A 21,915-nucleotide genomic window follows, 5' to 3' on the forward strand; every position below is an offset into this window, starting at 1 on the left:
GGCAAGTAAGTTCTCTATGACATCTGATAGAGCAGAGTGCTCATTTTCAAAAGGGGGAAGGGACTTCACTGACCAAATACTAAATGAATTCATTTTATAAGGAACCACTTTCCCCTCAATCAGAGAAAAACAGTAGAAATGTTTGCAACCCCTTCTCTGTTCTTCTTGCAGTAATCCACTCACTGAATGAAACCATGCCCTGTGCTATCTCTCCTGCACCAGTTGTGTCAAATTTTACATTCAAACACTGTCTGCTGCAAATGACGTTTTTTAAATGACATTTTGTCATCAATCCTTTGTTTTAAAGCCATTATAAAGCTTCTTGTCGGAATAACAAAAGACAGAAAATGGAATGATTCAGAGGATTATTAAAGGAAGCAAGTATAATAAAGTGTCAGTCCAATAAAATTCACTAATAGCAACCAAACTCAGTTAGTTAGGAATTGTACTCAGACATTTTATAAACCCAGCAGCCTCCTTCTGGAGTGTCAAAGGGATCGAGCATAGGAAAGATCTATCCTATCACTAATTTGTCTCAAGCTACTCCATATGGGCCCCCAACCCCTTATTCTGTTACCTGGGTAAATTAGTGTGCATTTACTCAGCAGTGTGTAGAAGCTTGCAAAGCACGTTCTTTCCAATGACCCTGAGAAGTAGATGCTGGAAGCGTTAGTGTCAACATTTTTTATTTATTTATTAAATTTATTTTTAGTTTTCAACATGCATTTCCACAAGATTTTGAGTTACAAATTTTCTCCCCATCTCTACCCTCCCCCCCCCCCACCCCAAAGTGTCAACATTTTAAAAGGGGCTATCCGAACCTCAGAGAGGATCAAGGTCACGCAGCTGCAAGTGAAAGAGCCAGAAACCCAATCCAGACCGTCTGATTCCAAAAAAGTTCTGGGCTATGGGTGTTAATGTTTGTGAGTGCAGTGGTTATCCCACCTCCCCTTCCTCCTTGTCTTCTTCTCACTTTCTTCATATCCCTTCTCCCCTTCTTCTTTTTTTGATCATGGCTTTCAGGTAGTCCAATAATTTTTAAATTATCTCTCCTGGATCTGTTTTCCAGGTCAGTGGTTTTTCCAATGAGATATTTCACACTGTCTTCCATTTTTTCATTCCTTTGGTTCTGTTTTATAATATCTTGATTTCTCATAAAGTCACTAGCTTCCACTTGCTCCAGTCTAATTTTTAAGGTAGTATTTTCTTCAGTGGTCCATTGGACCTCCTTTTCCATTTGGCTAATTCTGCCTTTCAAGGCATTCTTCTCCTCATTGGCTTTTTGGAGCTCTCTTGCCATTTGAGTTAGTCTGTTTTTTAAGGTGTTGTTTTCTTCAGTGTATTTTTCAGTATTTTTTTGGGTCTCCTTTAGCAAGTCATTGACTTGTTTTTCGTGGTTTTCTCGCATCCTTCTCATTTCTCTTCCCAATTTTTCCTCTACTTCTCTAACTTGCTTTTCCAAATCCTTTTTGAGCTCTTCCATGGCCTGGGACCAGTTCATGTTTTTCTTGGAGGCTTTTGGTGTAGGCTCTTGCACTTTGTTGACTTCTTTAAGCTGTATGTTTTGGTCTTCTTTGTCACCAAAGAAAGAATTCAAAGTCTGAGACTGAATCTGGGCGCGTTTTCGATGCCTGGCCATATTCCCAACCAACTAACTTGACCCTTGAGTTTTTCAGTGGGGTATGACTGCTTGTAGACTAAAGAGTTCTATGTTCCACGTTTGGGGGGGAGGTGCCAGCTCTGTCGCACCAGCACTTCTCCTTCCCCAAGAACCCCCAACCCGGACTGGACTTAGATCTTCAGCAGGCTGTGCATGCCTGCTCTGACCCGCCACTTAATTCCTCCCACCAGGTGGGCCTGGGGCCGGAAGCAACAACAGCTGTAGCTGCCCCACCTCCGTTGCCCCCAGGGCTGGAAGCTGAACCATGAACTCCTTCCACTCCCGCAGCTTTTCCCACTAACCTTCTCTGTTGTCTTTGGTGTTTGTGGGTTGAGAAGTCTGGTAACTGCAGCAGCTCGCTGATTCAGGGCGCTAGGGCCCACTCCGCCTGGCTCATGGTCTGGTTGGTCTGCGCCACTCCCGCTGGGCTCTGCTCTGCTCCGTTCCCAGCTCCCAGCTCCCCGCTCCCAGCTCGCAGCTCCGTGTGGGATAGACCTCACCCAGAGACCATCCAGGCTGTCCTGGGCTGGAGCCCTGCTTCCCTCTGCTGTTTTGTGGGTTCTGCAGTTCTAGAATTGGTTCAGAGCCACTTTTTACAGGTTTTTGGAGGGACTTGGCAGGGAGGTCACGCTAGTCCCTGCTTTCCAGCCACCATCTTGGCTCCGCCCCCTGTATGGCTGCTTTTGAGACCCTTCTGTCTCAATTCTCCTCTCTAGGCCACCCCTTGGGACTTTTGCTTCATTTAAGAAAGGACATATCTCAGTCAGGGATGACTTGGAGAGAAGGGAGAATCAAAGCATATGATCCCTAAGTCTCTTCTCAGGTGATTGGGTATAGAAGTTATTTGGGGTGAGGTCCATCTGCTCCTATACACACAGACATAACCCCAAATTTAAACAATGTTTATGAGAGGTGACTGGTATTTTAGAAGGGATCTAAATCTAGATCTGGAATCAAAAGGAATCTTGTCTTTGCCACTTTTGCCATCTTCAATAAGTCACTTAATGGCTTCATCTGTAAAAAGAATTAGATGGTCTTTAAGGTCCCTTCTGTCTCTGAATCTATGATTCTATGAAATAGATATTCCTGGAAAGCCCAGTCTGCTAATAGGAACACATTTTCCTCTGTGCTAAGACTGTTCAGCCCCTATAGCCTGGATGGTAAAAAGGTTACCTCCAGACCAGCCACAGGTGAGGGACTGATCCATTGGTAAAGTCAAAGGATCATAGATTTTTTCTAACATTAAAACTATTTTTTAAAATATTTATATTTTATTTTTTCCTCAATTACATGTTAAAACAGTTTTTTAACATTTGTTTTTGGGGTTTTTAAGTTTTGAATTCCAAATTCTATCCCTCCCCCCCTTCTTCCTCTCCCCCCTCTATAAGCAATCTGATATAGGTTGTACATGTGCAATCATGTAGAATGTTTCCATATTAGTCATTTTATACAAGAAGACTTAGAAAGGAAGGAAAGAAGAAAGAATGAAAGGAAGAAAGGAAGAGAGAAAAATGGTATGCTTCAGTCTGTATTCGGACAACATCAGTTCTTTCTCTGGAGGCAGTGTTTTAACAACCCAGCTAGCAGCTTTGGTGGGGGTGTAAGATCCCTCCCCCACAGCCGGCACCCAGGGGGCTGCTGGGACCAGGAGGCTGCCAGGAAAGCACAGGTTCTTTTTATCTGCTTAAACAAGGAAAGCACGGTGAAGGGATTGACCAGCTTACTTTAATCCAGCATTCAGTTAGCATACAGACAACATTCATTTAGTTCAGGGGAAAAACGCCAACATTCAGTTAGCATTCAGTTAGTTCAGGGGAGCATACAGACAAGCATCAAGAGACAGACCAAATACAGATTCATTGACTTACTTCAGGGGAAAAAACCAGCACCCTGAGGTTCAAAACATTCATTTAGTTCGGGGGAAAAACAAACCAGCACCCCAAACCTCAAAACCAAAATACAAACAAATTACAAATATCAACAGACAGACCCAATACAATTCATAGTGACCAACATCTGGGCTCGGCCCGAGAGCAAGGGCTGGCCCAGAGTCACGCTTGCTTGCCGCTGCTTCCCACACCAACTGGAAGAGGAAAGAGAGGGCTTCAAGCTGTCCTCTCCCCTCTTATAGAGTTTTTGACATCATCAAGCGCCGCCTGAATGACCAGGGCCGATTGGTTCTTGACTTGGCCCCTCCCCCTAGCGTAGACCGGGTTCTGGAGCTAACACCTCCCCTCAGCCAGCCCCATGACTCATCACACAGGAAATTCTGATTCCTGGTATGGTCGCTGGACTTCCTGCCCCGGGAGAGTCCTGCCCACAGCGTCCAGAGGCTCAATGAGGTAAGCTGAGTCACTCAAAGAAAACAAAGGCCATTCCGGTTACAGGCAGATAGCATGTTTCATCATGAACCCTTTGGGATTGTCTTGAATCATTATATTGCTGAGAAGAGCTAAATCATTCACAGTTCTTCATCATACAGTGTTGCTGTTAGTGTGTACTGTGTACTTCTAGTTCTGCTTACTTCACTGTGCATCAGTTCATGTAAGTCTTTCCAGGTTTTTCTGAAATCATCCTGCTTGTCATTTCTTATAGCATAATAATATCCCATCACAATCATAAACCACAGCTTCTTCAGCTTTTCCCCAATTGATGGGCATCATAGATTTTTGAATTGGAAGAATCATATAATTATAGATTTAGAACTGGATGGAACTGCAGAGATCATCAAGACCAAACCTTTCATTTTGCAAATAAGGAGACCAAGGAACTGAGAGGTTGGGTGATCTGCTTAAATTCACATAGCTATTAAGCATCAGAAGTAGCATATGAAGCCAGGTCTTGCTCATTCCAGGTCCCATGCCTATACCACATTGCCCCTCCTAGACTTAGGGCTATAAGGGACCTCAGAGAATCACAGTACTGGTCCTAGTAGTTAATTTGCCTCTCACCCTCATTCCTCTACTTTCAGCTAATAGAATTCCATTTTTTTCTAAGGCACATAGAATCTATCCTAGGATTTAGAGCTTATAATTCATTTTACAGATACAGATGATGTTTTCCCTGGATGCTGCTGCTTTAAATCTCCAGAGTTATTGTTAAAATATGAAAGCTCCTCTGAGTCTCTCCTCAAATGTTTCTATAGCTAGAAGGCTTCTTTTGGCCCCAGCTTATTGAATTCCTATCCAAATCTGTCTCAGATGCTTCCTAGCTGTGTGACCTTGGGCCCCTGTTTGCCTCAGTTTCCTCATCTGTAAAACAAACAGGATAAGGAAATGGCAAACCACTCCAGTATCTTTGCCAAGAAAACCCCATGAACAAGAACACAGGGTCACAAAGTCAGACACAACTAAACTACTGAAAAACAACTAAAGAGAAGGTACAAAATTTAGCTGAGACTCAGTCTCTACCCTTGTGTAGTAACATACACAACTTAGAGACAGGTTTCATGTTTCCCCTAGGCCTTCCCTTTTCCATACAAAATATTCTCAGTTCCTTCAACGGATTCTCATACATCTTCATCTCCAAACCCTATAACATCCTGGTTTTTCTCCACTGTCTATACTCCAGCTTATCAATGCCATTCCTAAATTACATGCCCAGAAGTGAACACAGCACTCAAGATATGATCTGACCTTCTTCTCTTAGGATATTTGAGATATTTTTGTCTTCTGAATCCCATTGTTGCTTCACTTTGAACTTGAATCCACCAAAGCCCCTGGACCTTTTTTTAAAAAAAAATTATATAGTTATATTGTATTCTTTCACTCACCAAAACTCTGCCCCTCCCCCATCCCCATTGAGAACAAAAGAAAAACAAAACCCCTGCTACAAACATGTATAGTTGAGCAAAACAGGTTTCAACGTTGACCGTATCCAAATATATGTCTTACTCTGAACTCTCACTTCTAGAACCCTTCCTTCCCAGTCCTCTGGTTGGTCATTATTCTGATCAGAGTTCCTAAGTCTTTCAAAGTTGTTTGTCTTCAACATATTGTTGCCCTTGTATTAGCTGTTCTCCTGGTCCTATTCACTCCACTCTATGTTAGGTCATACAAGTCTTCCCTGGTTTTTTTGAAACCATCCCTTTCATCATTTTTTTTAACAGCACAATAGTATTCCATCACTTTTATATACTATAACTTATTCAATCATTCCCCAATTTATGGGCACTCTTTCACATTCCCATGTTTTGTCTCTTCTAAAATAGCTATAAATCTGTAATCCATAGATTTTGCTTTGCTTAGGACTAGTATTTCTCTTGATCTATCCTCCCTCTAATTACCCCTCTTCCCATTTCCCCTTTCCCTCCCATTAGAAGAATGAGGTGGAAGTATGAACTACTCTCCCCAGTCCTCCTCCTTGTTTATGTAGATGAACACCTGTGCACCCTGATCATGTGAGGTAATTTTCCTTTTCTCTAATCTTCCTTTCCTCCCCACCCCAGGGTAGTCTTCCTTTCCCCTCTTTCCATTCTTCAGTTAAGATCATCAAAGATGTAACTGAGCAACTCCCAGGCCTTGTTTAATTAGCTTCCCTCTATGATTCCAATAATGATAGAGTTCAAAAAGGATGCACGTATTATCTCCACATATTTGAATATAAGCAGCAATTTGAATGCTATTGCTTACATTCAAATGAAAGCAATGTATGCTTTATGAATAACAGTTTATCCTTCTTAGTCTCTTATCATTGTTCATTCATGTTTATGTTTTTATGTTTCTCTTAACTCCTATGTTTGAATTTCACGGTGTCTTTGCAGCTCTGGTCTTTTAATCAGAAATGCTTAGAAGTCCTCTATTTCATTAAATATCCATTTTCCCTGGTAGCATTATACTCATTTTTGCTGGGTAAATAATTCTTAACTATAAGCTCATGTCTTTTGCCTTCTAGAGTGTCATATTCCAAGCTTTGCTCTCATTTACAGTTGTGGCTGCTAAATCATGCATGATTCTGACTGTAGCTCTTCAGTATTTGCTTGCTTTCTGGCTGATTGCAGTAGTTTTTCTATGACCTAGAAGCTCTGGATTTTGACTATAGTGTTTCTCAGAGTTTTTACCTTGGGACTTCTTTCAGAAGGTGACTGGTAGATTCTTTTTGTTTCTACTTTGCCCTCTGGTTCTAAAAGATTGGGACAATTTTCTTTTAAGATTTCTTGAAATCTTTTTTTGGTCATGGCATTCAGATAACCCAATCATGCTTCAATTGTTTTCTCCTTAATATGTTTTCAGTTGGTTTTGCTATGATAAACTTTATATTTTTTTCTATTTTTTAGGGTTTTTTTACTTTGATATTTCTTGTTGTTTCATATAGTCATTGGTTTCTATTTGACTTATGCTCATTTTCATAGAGTTTGTTGCTTGAGCAAGGTATTATTTCAACTTCTTGTACCAAACTGTTAATTTCCTTTCCATTTCTTTCTTCCCTAGTTTTTATTACTTTTCCAGTTTTTTCCTCAAGTGCTCTTATTTCATATATAAAAACATTTTTTTAACTTAAAAAATCTTGCTTCATCTCTTCCAGGAATTCTAGTTAAAGTTGTGCCTAAGCTGTGTTTTTATTTGAGACTTTCTTTTGGAGTCATTCTTTTCCTCGTCTTGAGCATCTCTCCCACCATAATAGCTCTTGACGGTGGGATTCTTTTTTGTTTGTTTGTTTTTTCTCCTTCTTCTAGCCTACTTCTTGACTTCAGGCTTGATGTTGGGGCTAGATTCTGTACATTTTTTGGACGAAATATCAGGGTTGGTCCTGTGGCTGCTTTCTTGGGGGACTGAGTGTTGTATTATTCCAGAGTCTCAGGGACAGGTCAGGGACCTGAAAGCGTTCAGTGTTTCCAGAGTGGTCTGATGCAGAACAAAGTCTAGTTTGCTGCCCACCCTGGTCTGGGCTCTGTAACTTCCTGACCCAGGTTAGAGAGTGAGTGACAGTAGACTGTTGCTGGACTCAGCCCCACTCAACTAGCTGGAAAGCTCTATTGGTTCAGAGTAACAGAATTGTACTCTCCCTTTTGGCCTGCGATTCTTGCTTTGAAATTTCTCTGGAGATTTAAGATGGGGGTAGATACTAGAACGGAGACCCCACTCTGCTCCTTGGAGGTCTAACTTCCACTCTTGCTGCTTGCCCCTGAACTGACTCTTTTCTTAATGGACAGCCCAGGGCCTTGTCCACTCTGGAAAACCACCCCCTAGGGCACCAAAGCTGCCAGTTGGCACCTGTTCCTGTACCCTGCACGTGCTGCCCTAGTATGAGTGTGGAACCTCCTCTCACCCTGGTGCATAACCTCTCCCTGCACTGGAGTACTCTACATGCTGCCATCCCATCCCAATTCAGGTGACCTCCCTGTCTGTCTCCCTGTGCTGACCTCAGCTGGGGAAATGATTTACTTTTTCTTGGATTTCACCCCTGGGATTCACACTAATGTATTTTCTGGATTTGTTTGACTAGTTCCTTCTCCACCCAACCCCCTCACCCAAGCCTTTTTTTTCATATTAACTCATCTAGGCACACCTTCCCCACATTGTACTTGTGAAGATGATTTTTTTAAAAAATATACCCGACTGGAGGGCTTTTTGTTTATCTCTATTAAATTATTAGATTCAACCCATTATTTTAGTTATTTGTGTTAGCTACCCCTTTCCTATTCCATCATTAGTGATAGCTTGGCCACTACATCTCTATCCCTTCACCTTTATCCTGACATTTCTAGGAGGCTGGGAGAAAACTGGAAAGTTTGACTATTCCAGAGGGGTTAGTCAGCCTCTTAATTATTGTATATCCAGAGGATTTTGGAATGATAGCCATGCTGTAATGCCTGCTTTGGGGAAAGGTTTTGGATTTTTTTATGGAAGGGAATTTAGTGGAAATTACCCAGTTAGATACAAACACACAACTCAAACTTCTTAGAAAAGCAGTGGTTCAAATGAACTTTAGAGCTTAATGGAAATAGCAGAAGGAAATCCACAAAAATCCGTTTTATTTCATCTCAAGTGAAGACAGTCTTTTCTGGAATAGGCATCGCTCATCTTATTCATTCAATTTTAGGTTTCTTCATACGGTGGCTTCCTGACTTACCAGGTAAAATCTTTTGGCCTCCCCAGTGAAGGCATGATTCTCCTGGAGAAGAGACCTGATGTGCAGCTTTCGGTAGGTAGAGAATACTTACGTGAAGTCAGGAAAGGGAGATTTCTAATTTAAAGAAACTTATACTAGCATTTAAAAGTTTTAAATAAGTCAGTTTAGAGGTGTTCATAGTAACTAAAAAAAGATACCTCATTTCCCAAAGATCCTTCCTTCTGAGCAAATCCCATCCCAACCCAGTGATCCTTCCTTCCTATGAACTCTCCCATTTATGATGAGCACTCGTGTTATATATAGGTCACTGGGATTGCTGGTCATCATCCTCCATATCTATACTTATGTATTTTTAAAATTAAATTTTTTTCACTTAACAAGTATTTATTTTCTCTCCCTCCCACTTCCTCATCTCCCTCCATCCAAAAAAAATTAAGAAAACGAAATACTTTTTAAAATATGCATAGACAAATAAAGCGGGTTCCCATGTTGTCCACTTTTATATCATTTGTTTCATCAATTTGAAGCTTCCTGAGGGCAGGGCCTCAATCTTCTTCTCCTTCATATGCTCCCAGAATCTAGCACAGTGCCTTGAACTAGGGAGATACTTAGTAATTATTCAGTAACCAAGGTTCCATCTTCAGAAATTTGAACTTGAAGCTTCTGTAGCAAGTTATAACAAGCAAAATAATTTAATTCGGCAAATGTTTATTAAGTGCCTGATACATGTAAGGTGATTGCCTAGGTGCTGGGGTGACAAAGATTTTTTTTAATGACCCAGTCCTTGCCCTCAAGAACCTTACATTCTGCTGGGGGGGGGGGCGGAGAGGTGAGAATGTGGCACATACACAGATAAGTATACGTCATGGTCAGGAGCAAGGCAGCAAAGGAGAGACTCAGACAAATAGCTTGGGAAAGCTTGAGGAAAGACCTTTTGGGTGGGGGAGGGTAGTGGTATCTGGGAATCCTCCACAGAAAAGGTGGTAGCTAAGACAAGTCTTAAAGGAATATCCCAAAAGCTGCAGATGAAGAAAGAGCAAATTCAAGGCACAGACAGTAGTCTACATGAATGCGCAGAAGCAGAAAACAACAGATCGTGTTTAAGAAACAGCTAGTAGCTGATTTTGGCTCAAATATATTTAAATGTTTGTTTTTTAAACCTTAAAAGCTAGGTTGGAGCTAGGTTTTAGAAGGTCTTAGTGCCAGACTAAGCAAATAAATAAACAAATAAATAAATGAATAATTGTGTGTATATATGTATCCACACACTTATACATATGTATATATATATATATACACACATACATACAAATGTGTACATTTACATGTATATACTTATTAGATGCATATGTTAGATAATGTATATACATACATATATGTATGTGTATATGTGTATATATGTATATATATACGTATATATTTAAATATACATAAATCTTATAAGTATCAGGGAGCCCGTGAAGGTTTGTGAACAGAAGAGTGACATGGTCAAACACCTCTAAGATTTTTCTCAAGTCATTCACTCACATACTTCACATAATGAGAGAAACTTATATATTTGATAGTTTGGTTAAAAAATAAGGTTGTAGTTATTTTTAAATAGTGCCTACATTTTTATTCCATCTACCTTGTGGTTAACTATATTGCATTTATTTTCTTTATATTCATTCTGCCTTGTAGACATACTTGTCTGCCCATTAGTAGGGGGATATCTTATTCGTTTCCCTGGCGCCTTGCACAGTGCCTGACTCAGCAGGTACTTTAAAAAGGCTTGTGAATTGATTGATTGGTTGCTTGCTTTAATTGATTTCTTTAAAATTCCAAAGACCCTTTGTAAATCACATTGAAAATAAAGTATCAGGCTTCAGAAAGTTCGGTGTTTGAAAGAAAAAGCCCCTACAATAAAAATTGCAGCATGAGCCTGCTCTTTCCTTCTCTCTCATGCTCATTTGGTTGCCAAGATGACTGGTGCGCATTTTGTTCAAGATCATTAATATAGCTATTTCTATTGCCAAATGGCTTATTAAGCAAACTGTTGGAACTCACCAGAAGATAATGAAGAGAATATTTCCTCTTTATTCCACCTTCAGAAACAGAAAATAATTCCAGTTTATGAGACATTTACTTTGTAGCTCTGTTCTCAGCTCTTGTAATTAAAGGTCTTTGGGGAATACTCAGTATTTTAAATTTTAAAAAATGATTTCTGATCACATATACTGCTCCACTCTTTTTAATGAATACCAAGCGTACAAATCCAGGGCCGTAGCAGGCAACTGAGGCTGTTGCTTGAGGCAGAACCTTCTATTTTGCACTCCAGCCCTGCTGTTTTTGTGACTGGATGCTAGCTAGGGCAAAACTGAGTGTGTGCATGGCTGGGTGAGGGCAAGGAATGGGTTTGGAGTGATGATCGCCCCTCCCCGGTCAATTTTAGAACTAGACAATCTCCAGGTGAGACAGCACTACTGGAGCCATCGTTATGCTTCAGCCACCCAACTATGTGGAAAGCAGTCAGCCAGAACACCTTCCTGTCACCCAAATGGAGACCTTCTTGCAATAAGGAATACTCTGAATCCAATGCCCTACCATACATGCACCTCTTCCATTAATTTACACACATTATACATTTCACGCAAAGCTATACAACATAGAGCCATCTTCCCAAGCACAGTTCAATAAAAGAAAGCTCTCTTCTATCCATGACCGATTTATAGCGCTAGATAGCAAACTATTGTCTGGTTACATCAATCTTTCAGCGATTTCCGAAATATTTATCAGAACAAGACATGCTATGCAATGACTTTTTTCCCCCTAAAACTCAGTTCTTACCATGTTGCTTCCCTACTCAATAAATTCCAATGGTTCCTTATTTTCTCAAAGATCAAACATAGACTCATCTTTTTGGAATGCAAAGCCTTTTACCACCCAGCCCCAACCTCCCTCTTCAGCCTTATTCTGCACATTCTATGATTCAGCCAAATGAACCTTATTGCTTCTCATATATGACGCTTTATCTGCCTTTGCCCTAGCATGAAAGGAATCCCCTCCTTACCTTCACTCATCCAAACACCTTGTTTTCTTCAAGACTCAGCTCAAACACCCCATTCCACATGAAGCCTTTCTTATTTCGCCCAGCTGCTAGTACCCCTCCTCATTACCTTGTATTTATGAGAAAAAATTTTTTCTGTGTATCTTCTATATGTACACATTATCTCTCCTGATAGAATGTAAGCTCTTTGTGGGCAAGGACTTTTATTTCATCTTTCTTTTTGTGGCGCCAGTCCCTAGCAAAAGATCAAGCACATAGTAGGTGCTTAATACCTACTTGTTGGTTTATTGATATAATAATATTTGTTCATAGTGTTGCAATGTACATTTGTATTAGTATTATGATTTGACCAATTATGATCCTCATAGTGTTCCACTCAAACATTAAAGCATGAGTTTCTCTTTAAATAGGGACAGCAAATGACTATCGTCTACATGGACCCAAACAACCCCCTGCCAGACCGACGGTATTATGGACGAGTTCAACTGGTTGAGGTAAGGAGAAATGTGAGTGAAAATGGCTTAAGGTTTTGCATCTTAGGTACAGGGCAGCTGGTGGCACAGTGGAAAGAGTGTCGGGCCTGGAGTCAGGAGGACCTCAATTCAAATCTGGCCCTAGATCCTTACTAGCAGTGCCAAGTCAATTAACCTCTGTTTGCCTCAAATTCCTCATTTGTTAAATGGTGGTAATGGCAGCACCTACTTCTCAGGGATGAGGTGAGGATCAGTTGGGATAATAACTGTAAAGTGCTTGGCACAGTGCCTGGCACATGGTTAACTATTATTATTATTAGCTGTTTGATAATAACTATTATTAGCTATTATTAAATGTTACCTCATTTTTAGCATATCTTATCCCATTGTATTTAAAAACACAAATGCGAAAATATAAAGCATTTTACTGTAAAATAGTATAATTTTGAAAGCAAAGACAAGTAAGATTTTATATGTCCATGTGTAAGAAGGCACATCAAAACATTATTAACCCTTACAACTACCACTACTACTACTACTACTACCACCACTACCACTACTACCACTACTACTACCACCACTACCACTACTACTACTATTACTACTACTACTACCACTACTATTACTACCACTACTATTACTACTACCACTACTATTACTACTACTACCACTACTATTACTACTACTACCACTACTACTACTATTACTACTACTACTACCATTACTACTACTATTACTACTGCTACTATTACTACTGTTGCTACTACTACTACTACTGCTGCTACTATTACTACTACTGAATTCTGTGGTAATGAAATTCAGCAAGACAACATAAACTAAAAAAGTTTGATTTATCAATCAATTCATCTATATTTTAACATCGCTTCTTTTTTTGCTAGTTTTCAAACTTACTTTGTCAGGCTATGAAGCGAAACAATGTAGTTTTAAGAGTACTCCAGTTAGAATCCAAAGACCTGGGTTCAAGTCCTGACTCTGTTTCTTGCTACCTAGGACCTTTAGCAAATCTCTTGAGCTTTGGCCTCAGTTTCCTAATCTGCTGAATGGAGGGGTGGGATTGGACTAGAGCAAGGATTCTCAATTGGATCACAGACCCCTTTGGCAGTCTGGTAAAGCCTGCAATCCCTTCTTGGAATCATGTTTTTAAATGTACAAAATAAAATACAGAGAATTACAAAGGAAACCAATTATACTAAAATAGTCATTGAAATATTTACAAACAAGGGCACAGACCCCAAGTTAAGAACCCCCAGCATAGCTGATTTTTTAAAAATAATATTTTATTTTTCCCTAGTTATGTGTTAAAAGCAATTTTTAATATTCTTTTTTTATTTTTAGTTCCAAATTCTCTCCCTTTCTCCCTTCTTCCCTCACTTCCCCCCCTCCCTGAGATGGCAAGCAATCTGATATAGGTAATACATGTGCGATCATGTAAAACTTATTTCTATATTAGTTATTTTGTGGAAGAAACCTTAAAACTAAAAAAAAAAGAAAGTGAAAAGTAGTATGCTTCAATCTACGTTCGGACTTGATCAGTTCTTTCTCTGGATGTGGATAGCATTTTTTATTATGAGTCCTTTGGGATTGTCTTGGATCATTGTATTGCTGAGGACAGCTAAGTCATTCACAATTGATCATCCTATAATATTGCTGTTACTGTGTGCGATGTTCTGGTTCTGCACACCTCACTCTGTATCAGTTCATGTAAGTCTTTCCAGATTTTCCTGAAATCATCCCGCTTCTCGTTTTTCATAGCACTATTGTATTCCATTACAATCATATACCACAACTTGTTCAGCCATTCTCCTGGGCAAGTCAATTAACTTGTTTACCTCGAATTTCTCACTTGTTAAATGGGGAGAATGACTGCACCTGCCTCTCAGGGTTGTTGTGAGAATCAGCTGAGATAATAATTGTAAAGTGTTTTGACACGGTGCCTGGCACATAGTTTGCCATTTCCTTCTCCAGCTCATTTTACAGATGAGGAAACTGAGACAGAGTTAATTGACTTGCCCAGCGTCACACGGCTAGTAAGTATATGAGGCCAAAGTTGAACTCAGGAAGATGAGTCTTCCTGACTACAGGCCCGTCACTCTATCCACTGAACCACCTAGCTACCCACATTGTACTGTGTGCTGTGATTATAAAGATAAAAATTAAACACTTCCTGCCTTCAAAGAGCTTATATTCTCTTACATGATTTCACCAGCCACCAGGAACCTTTATTTTGACCTTCTGTCATTTAGAAAACATTCCTTGTTCATTTTTGATGTACTGTATTCAGGCACTCATGTGAGAGAGCTGTATACATGTATTTGTATATGTAATATATATTACATTTACATTGCATGTATAATATAGTAAATATCTATGCCTAATACACAGATATATTATATTTTATATAAATATTATTAATTATATACAATCTACGCATCTGTAAAAATGCATGTATGTGTAAGTGAAGAGAGAGAGTTTTGGCCGAATTAGAAATATTGATATGGAGATTGAAATGCGGATATTAACCTGGACACGTGGCCACATCCACATGGGCACTGTTCAGCCTGTGTCATAACTTAATGCTGGAACCTCCCTGAGGGAAAGCCGTTTTATTTTATGATGCAAAAAGAGAAAACCTCACTTAGAAAAAAGGGAAGAAGGAAATTTTTCTTGTCATCTAAGGTGGAGGCACTCCTGTTATTGAGTAAAACTACGAGCTGGTATGCTACAGTTGATGTTTTTCAGGAATAAAACCATATGTGATATACTCATAATTTATGTGGTTCTGGGTACAAACCATTGCCTAGCTTACAGCTGGGAATGAATTTCTTTGCAAACCTTAAAATTAAATATGAATGTGTCAGGGACTTTCTCGTGAAATGAAGGGCTAGGGTACGCTATTGGGGATTTTTAAACCTAATAATAATAAGTAAACAGTAATAACAAATGTTTACATAGCATTTACTATATCCCAGGCACTGTGCTAAGGGTTTTACAATTATTATCTCATTTGATCCTAACAACCACCTTTGGAAGTAGATGCTATTTTCCCCCCATTTTACAGATGAGCAAACTGAGGCAGAGCTTAAGCAACTTGCTGTTTCAACAGTCCCAGCTAGCAGCTGCTGTGGGGGTGTTAAACCAACAACAACCAGCTCACAGAACGCTGCAAGCCCAGGTCCTTTTGATCTGCTTTACTAAGGAAAGCAAAGTTAAGGGGTTAACAATCTTACTTTAATCCAGCATACAAATATCATTCACTTAGTTCAGAGGAAAAAGCCAGCACCCTGAACTTCAGAGTAAATACAAACAAATTACAAACATACATTATAAACAAACCAAATACAATTCGTAGTTACCAACATCTGAGTTCAGCCGGGAGCTCGACAACGGCTGGCTCAGAGTCACTCGTCACTACTGCTGCAGCTCAGAGCTCTGAGAAAAGAAAGCCAACCCCTGGTTTTTATATATCTTGTTCAGGGTCAAAGATGAGTCACACATGGGACTCACCCGCATGACCTAAAATCGTCACAAAAATGCGACTCAAAACCACGTGGTGCAAAAGCCTCTGATGTCACAAACATGTCACCCAAACCCATGCAAACTAGGCTTTCCCTTGAGGCAAGGAGGTCACCAAAGACTCCCAATTCACTCAAGGAAACAAAGGCCAAATTCTTCGAGGGCACTTGGTTAAATAAGTGCTAAGAGCCCATCTTGATTCCCAATACACTTGCCCAGGGTCATAAGTGCTTTTGAACTCAGGTCTTCCTGACTCCAGGCCCAGCACTACACCACTCAGCTACCCTAGGTAAAGCACGCTGCTCTCCTACCTTACCCAGCTAGCTAAAGTGATGCACTTGGAGTCTGGAAGACCCGAATCTGCAATCCTACCTGTTACCCTGGTCAAGTCACTTACTTTAAGCTCTTTTCCACATTCTTTTGGCGAATCTATGATTCAATCACTTGGATAGGTACCATTGTGTCTATCCTCCTAACACAGTGATAAAAGCACAGGATTAGAAATCAGAAGACTGAGGTTCTAGTCTTGGCTCTGGAACTTACTACCAATGTAGCTGTTGGCAAGTCAGTTATCCTTTATGGATCTGTTTCATCATCTGTAGAATGGGGCAGATGAATGATGATTTCTAGGATTCCTTCCAACTCTTACCTTTCTACTTGTCCCTTACTAAATTCTCACCCTTCTATTTCCCATATATATTTTTAAAATTCTGTTTAGATTAGCAGTTCCCAAACTTTGGTCTTAGGACCCCTTAAAATTGTTGAGTACCTCAAAGAGACTTTGTTTATATGGGTTTTATCTATCTCTACCTACCATTTTAGAAGTTAAAATGTCTTAATAGTTTATTATGTATTATGAAAATAGTTTTGACTTTGCAGACACCCTGAATGGGTCTCAAGGACTCCTAGGGGTTCCTAGACCACACTTTGAGAACTACAGTCCAGACTATGGATCTTAATCCAAAAATTTTTCCAAGTACCATATCTCAGTTATGTGAAATAATTAAGAACAGTAGTGTACCAGCATTAAAATGTGTTCATCGTTTCAATATAATTTGCATGTCCTTGCATAAATCATGTTCTGTTATTAGACCACTTACAAGTTTAAAAAAATTTACTGTGGCCTTGCTGAAATCTGTCATTTCTTAATTTGTCCTCATTTCTGTTCCTTTTTACTCACCTGCTGTCACTGATCCACATCTCCTACGTTGAAAATACATGACAGTGAGGCAGCAGAGAAAAAAAAAAAGCAAAAGGATGGATGGAAGGGAAGAAAGCAAGGTCTACCAGAAGCCTTGGTTAGACTCAAGGACCATAATTTGGAGAACACTGGCCCAGATTTTTTCACCCCATGGGCATGAACTCTGCCAATAACTATATTATAGCCTCCTTGTTGGTGCTTAACAACAATAAAAGTGCACTTTCATATCCTATAAGTACTGTGTACTTCTGAAGACTAAAAGTTAAAATTATGAGAATGATCTGAGTTTTATGATAAAGTCAGTTTTCCTTTGTCTCTATCAATAAACTAAAAATGATAGCACCAATCTATTTGGGCAGTATCATGTTTGTAATTTTTTTATATCCTCAATAAGCAGGTATTTCAAATTAAAAGTATGATATTGGAAAACTTTTTTGTTCTTTTACTTATTCTATTTGTTCTTGGAAGGGCCAGGCATGTCAATTAAATTAGATAACACAAGAAAACTTTCATATTTTAAAAACTATCTTTACAGTTTACTATTTCTCTTATCTATGTAAGTGCACCTTAAATATTTACAAGCAAATATTATCATTTTTCTTTGAAATAAAAATTTTCTTCCTACTATCTCTCTTATGTTCAAATGCATCATGTCAGTTGATGCAGCTTGTTCCTTCAGCAGGTATTTAATATTAAGAGTATGATATTGGAAAACTATTTTTTGTTCTCTTACTTATTCTGTTTATTCTTGGAAGGGCCAGGCATGTTAATTGTATCAGATGACACAAGAATTCTTTCATCTTTAAAAAATTGTTTTTATAATTTACTATTTCTCCTATCTGTGTAAGTATACTTTGAGTGTAAATATTTACAAGCAAATATTGTCGTTTTACTTTGAAATAAAATTTTTCTTCCTACTATCTCTATTATGTTCAAATGCATCATGTCAGTTGATGCAGCTTGTTCCTTCAGCAGGTATTTAATATTAAGAGTATGATATTGGAAAACTATTTTTTGTTCTCTTACTTATTCTGTTTATTCTTGGAAGGGCCAGGCATGTTAATTGTATCAGATGACACAAGAATTCTTTCATCTTTAAAAAATTGTTTTTATAATTTACTATTTCTCCTATCTGTGTAAGTATACTTTGAGTGTAAATATTTACAAGCAAATATTGTCGTTTTACTTTGAAATAAAATTTTTCTTCCTACTATCTCTATTATGTTCAAATGCATCATGTAAGTTGATGCAGCTTGTTCCTTCCAGATATTTTTAAATTTCTATCCTTCAGACAGCGCAGTATAGTAGAGAGACCATGAGGGTCAGGAGCCCAGGTTTAATTCCCAGTTAGAACATTCAAATAGCTCTGTGACCACAAACAAATCACTTAACCTTTTTGTGCCTTGGTTCCTTCATTTATAAAATGAGGAAGTATAAAATACTATAAAATAAAAATTATTATATTATTATATATAAGTAATATTATAAAATAACTATAAAATAAAAATTATATATAAGTAACATTATATTATAAAATACAAATTATTATATTACATATAAGTAATATATTATAAAATACTACAAAATAAAAGTTATTATGATACTTTACTTCCTACTGTACACAGTTTTATGAGTAAAGCATTTGGAAAGTTTCAAGTACGGCACAAATGTGAGGTGTTTTCACTTCACTTCCAACTGTTTTCATCCCTTCCTCCAAGTTTCTCCCTCATAGGAATAACAAAATAAAGGCCAGATAATTTCCAAATGCAAATATCCCCACATGGTTTTTGTTAATTCACTTTTTATCTATTTCAATATAGTTTTCTTTCTAGTTATTACTGGATGCCTGCCTTCTTAGAACTGATTTGGAGTTGGCTTATCTCAGGGATAATGTTTACTTTTTGTTTTCATGTTTAGGGAAACTTCAGGCATGTCAGCAGCAATAACCAGGTATCTAGAGAAGAGCTGATGATGGTCCTGTCTAGACTGGATGGCTTACACATCAGAGGCCTTTATTTTACTGAGACTCAGCGGTTAACCCTAGGTGAGGTGGGTCTGGAAGAAGTCACCAGTACAGGAAGTGGAAGCATCGCATACAATGTAGAGATATGTTCCTGCCCCCCTGACTATACTGGTGACTCATGCCAGGTAGGAAATTTTTCTTTTGTCAGTATGCTATATCATATTGGATCCATTTCAGTTGTGGAAGGTTATAGCTGATGTTCATTACTATTTTCCCATGCTTTGCTGTACAGTGTATCTAGCAGGGATAGGCATCTTCTAGTCTTCATCTTTTACCTTACCTTGATTACAGGTAGGGGGAGCTAAGGCAAAAAAAACCCAGCAACAGCAACCCCCAGACCACTATAGATATCTCCAAATGCAAAGGCAGCCATGGTCACTAAATGTAGGGTCCTAGGAAAAGTGGAAACATACTGTGGAAAGGGACCTGCCTTTTTATCCCAAATATCAATCCAGCATTGAGGAGCCAATGCAAATAAAAATGTAATGACACACTTGGTAATGTCATGCTTTGTTCTAATCAGGACTGAAAGAAAGTACAGTTCATTTGTGGGGCTTGTCACTACTCCAAAAAATGGAATTTGCTGAGGGGAAACTAATAGTCAGGCTAGGTATAAGCCTCTGATTTTCCATCCCTTTATAGGCTCTCATTCAAGGGAAAATTGTTTACTTGTCTACAAGTGGTTGAGAATAACCACGAAGGAAAGAATGTACTACCTCTGATTAAGACCTTTCTTAAGCAGATTTTTTAAAAAAGTACAAGGCTTGAACGACTCTTTAAAAAAAATTATGAACAAACACCCAAGTATGCCATAAATTCATCAACTCATGTTACTGTTTGTATTTTAATAGAATTTGGTGGGTTGTACCTTCAAAACTTTCCATTTTCTTTTTTGAAACCAATAGCCAGGAAACTCAGACTGATCCTATACTCTAGGCTTTAAGTTTTTCAGAATGCAGATCCCTTATTGGCTAATGATCCATAGATTTCTTTTCTCAACATTCTCCTCCCTAGAGGAGTTTTCTCCTGCAGTATTTGTAAAGTGTATTTTCCACCATGATAAAAAATATATATAGCTCAAAGGAGGCTGTGGAACCCCTGCCCTGCCTCCTTTATATCCCAGGCATATTCCTGAAACATTACTCAGCCTGTGATTTATGGCTACTCTCATCGTCTAGTGCTGTCTGACTTTTGTGAGGTGGGTAGAAGGTGAAGCTGGCCACACCTCACAGGAATTACAGAGCGGTGCATGTGCCTTGGGTCCTGTTATATGCTCTGTTGCACAGTCTGACTCATGTACGAAGTTTAAAGGTGGGGCATGCTGCAGCCCAGCCTGCAGGCAGCCTCCCTTACCTGACTCAGATCTTAGGGCAGGTATAAGAGGAAAAAGACAGGCTGAGTGTGTGCACAGCCAGGCTCTCCTGGGAACAGAATGGGGGCACCAAGCAGATGGCCAGCCCCAAGCACAGGATGGTTATTAATCCTTGGGGCAACCCTGGGCCATTGTTTGGGTTATAACACGCAGCAAAGGGTGGCCTTTCCTCAGTTCCATGGTCAAAGCCATCAGCACCCAAGTAATGTGGATTTTCGTGGCCAAGCCCATCAGCGACCAAATAAAGTGGACTTTAGACCAAATCAGGTAATGACCTCTTCTTTGTTGGTTTGGACGGGGAGGTGTGAATTGGCCAAATCCTCTCTTATGTAATATTCTTAAAATAAATGGGGATGAAAAAATTGGTTTGGGGAGGGTTGTAAAAGAAGGTTGTTTATCTTCTTCAGTTATTGATACTGTATGCCTAGCAGATTATTTCCTTGAGCCACAAAGTCTATAAACATCTGTCCACTTTGAAATTTTGAGGTGCTCCATCAGGTCAGAGTCGTAAGCACAGTGTTAAATTGGTGCTCTGCTGAGGGTGACCCAGACTACCAGGGCACAAGAATATAGTCAAATGTGTGGTTAAAAATTTTGACTGGAAGAAAAATTTTTTCTCAGGAGTACTAAAATATAAGGGCAAGGAGGATAGTTAATAGTGATCAGATAAAATATGTTCAACACAGAACAAATATGTTATCATTTGTCAGGCCTTAAGAATGTCTAAGTTCAAAAGTATCCAGTTTTCTGCTTTTGTATATATGTCATCTCCCATCAACCTTCTGGACACCTTATATCCACAAAGAAGGAAATATATGCCCCACAGCTATTACAAATGGTAATGCAAAGCTAGTGATGACATGTTATAGTTTAATCCTAAACACTGTAACCTAAGACCAAAATCATTTACATCAGTTTCTTAGAAAAGTCAGTGTTAAGAATAAATGAATTTTTACTATCTATTTATTGAAAGAACATCTTGGGACACATTTAATTCTACATAGAAACTAAGTACTTTGTTGATATAATCTGCATAAACTAAATTTCATATAAAAGTACTTGTGACTTGTTTCTGGACAAATATATGCATGAATTTTATGTACATATTGTATATGTACTGTTTGTGTATATAAGACACTGAGACACGATATTCTAATTATAGAAATATTATTATTTTCTCACTTCTCAAGAAACAAGCACATAATTTTATATAAAATTCAGCTTACTTATTCAGGTCATATCAACTATCTCTTATCTATCTGTATTATAGCTATATACTATATATCACATACACACACATATACACATAATATCCCCAAAGTCTTAGCACAGTTTTAAGCGTAAAGTTTAGCTACACTAAGACTTTTGAACCACATACCAAGAAAAATATATACCTTCTTGAAAATGTTATCTTTTTAAATCAAAAGCAAATTTACATATTTATGTATGTGTGTATATATATACATATATATATACACACATATATGTATAGATGTCTATGTTTGCACATCTATATAGAACAAAGATTCTTTATT

At 38.7% G+C, this 21,915-nt stretch overlaps 1 protein-coding gene across 1 annotated transcript in view; it reads left to right on the plus strand.

The window, feature by feature from the left end:
* LAMA3 (laminin subunit alpha 3) overlaps nt 1-21,915 on the plus strand; it is a 318,911-nt gene that overhangs the window by 222,328 nt on the left and 74,668 nt on the right. Inside the window, exons 37-39 of the mRNA XM_036743735.1 lie at nt 8,702-8,803; nt 12,188-12,271; nt 18,903-19,133. Of these exons, the coding sequence (XP_036599630.1) occupies nt 8,702-8,803; nt 12,188-12,271; nt 18,903-19,133 (417 nt within the window). The remainder of the gene's footprint in view (nt 1-8,701; nt 8,804-12,187; nt 12,272-18,902; nt 19,134-21,915) is intronic.

This window comes from Trichosurus vulpecula, chromosome 1 (genome assembly GCF_011100635.1).
Source record: "Trichosurus vulpecula isolate mTriVul1 chromosome 1, mTriVul1.pri, whole genome shotgun sequence".
Taxonomy (NCBI): Eukaryota; Metazoa; Chordata; class Mammalia; order Diprotodontia; family Phalangeridae; genus Trichosurus; species Trichosurus vulpecula.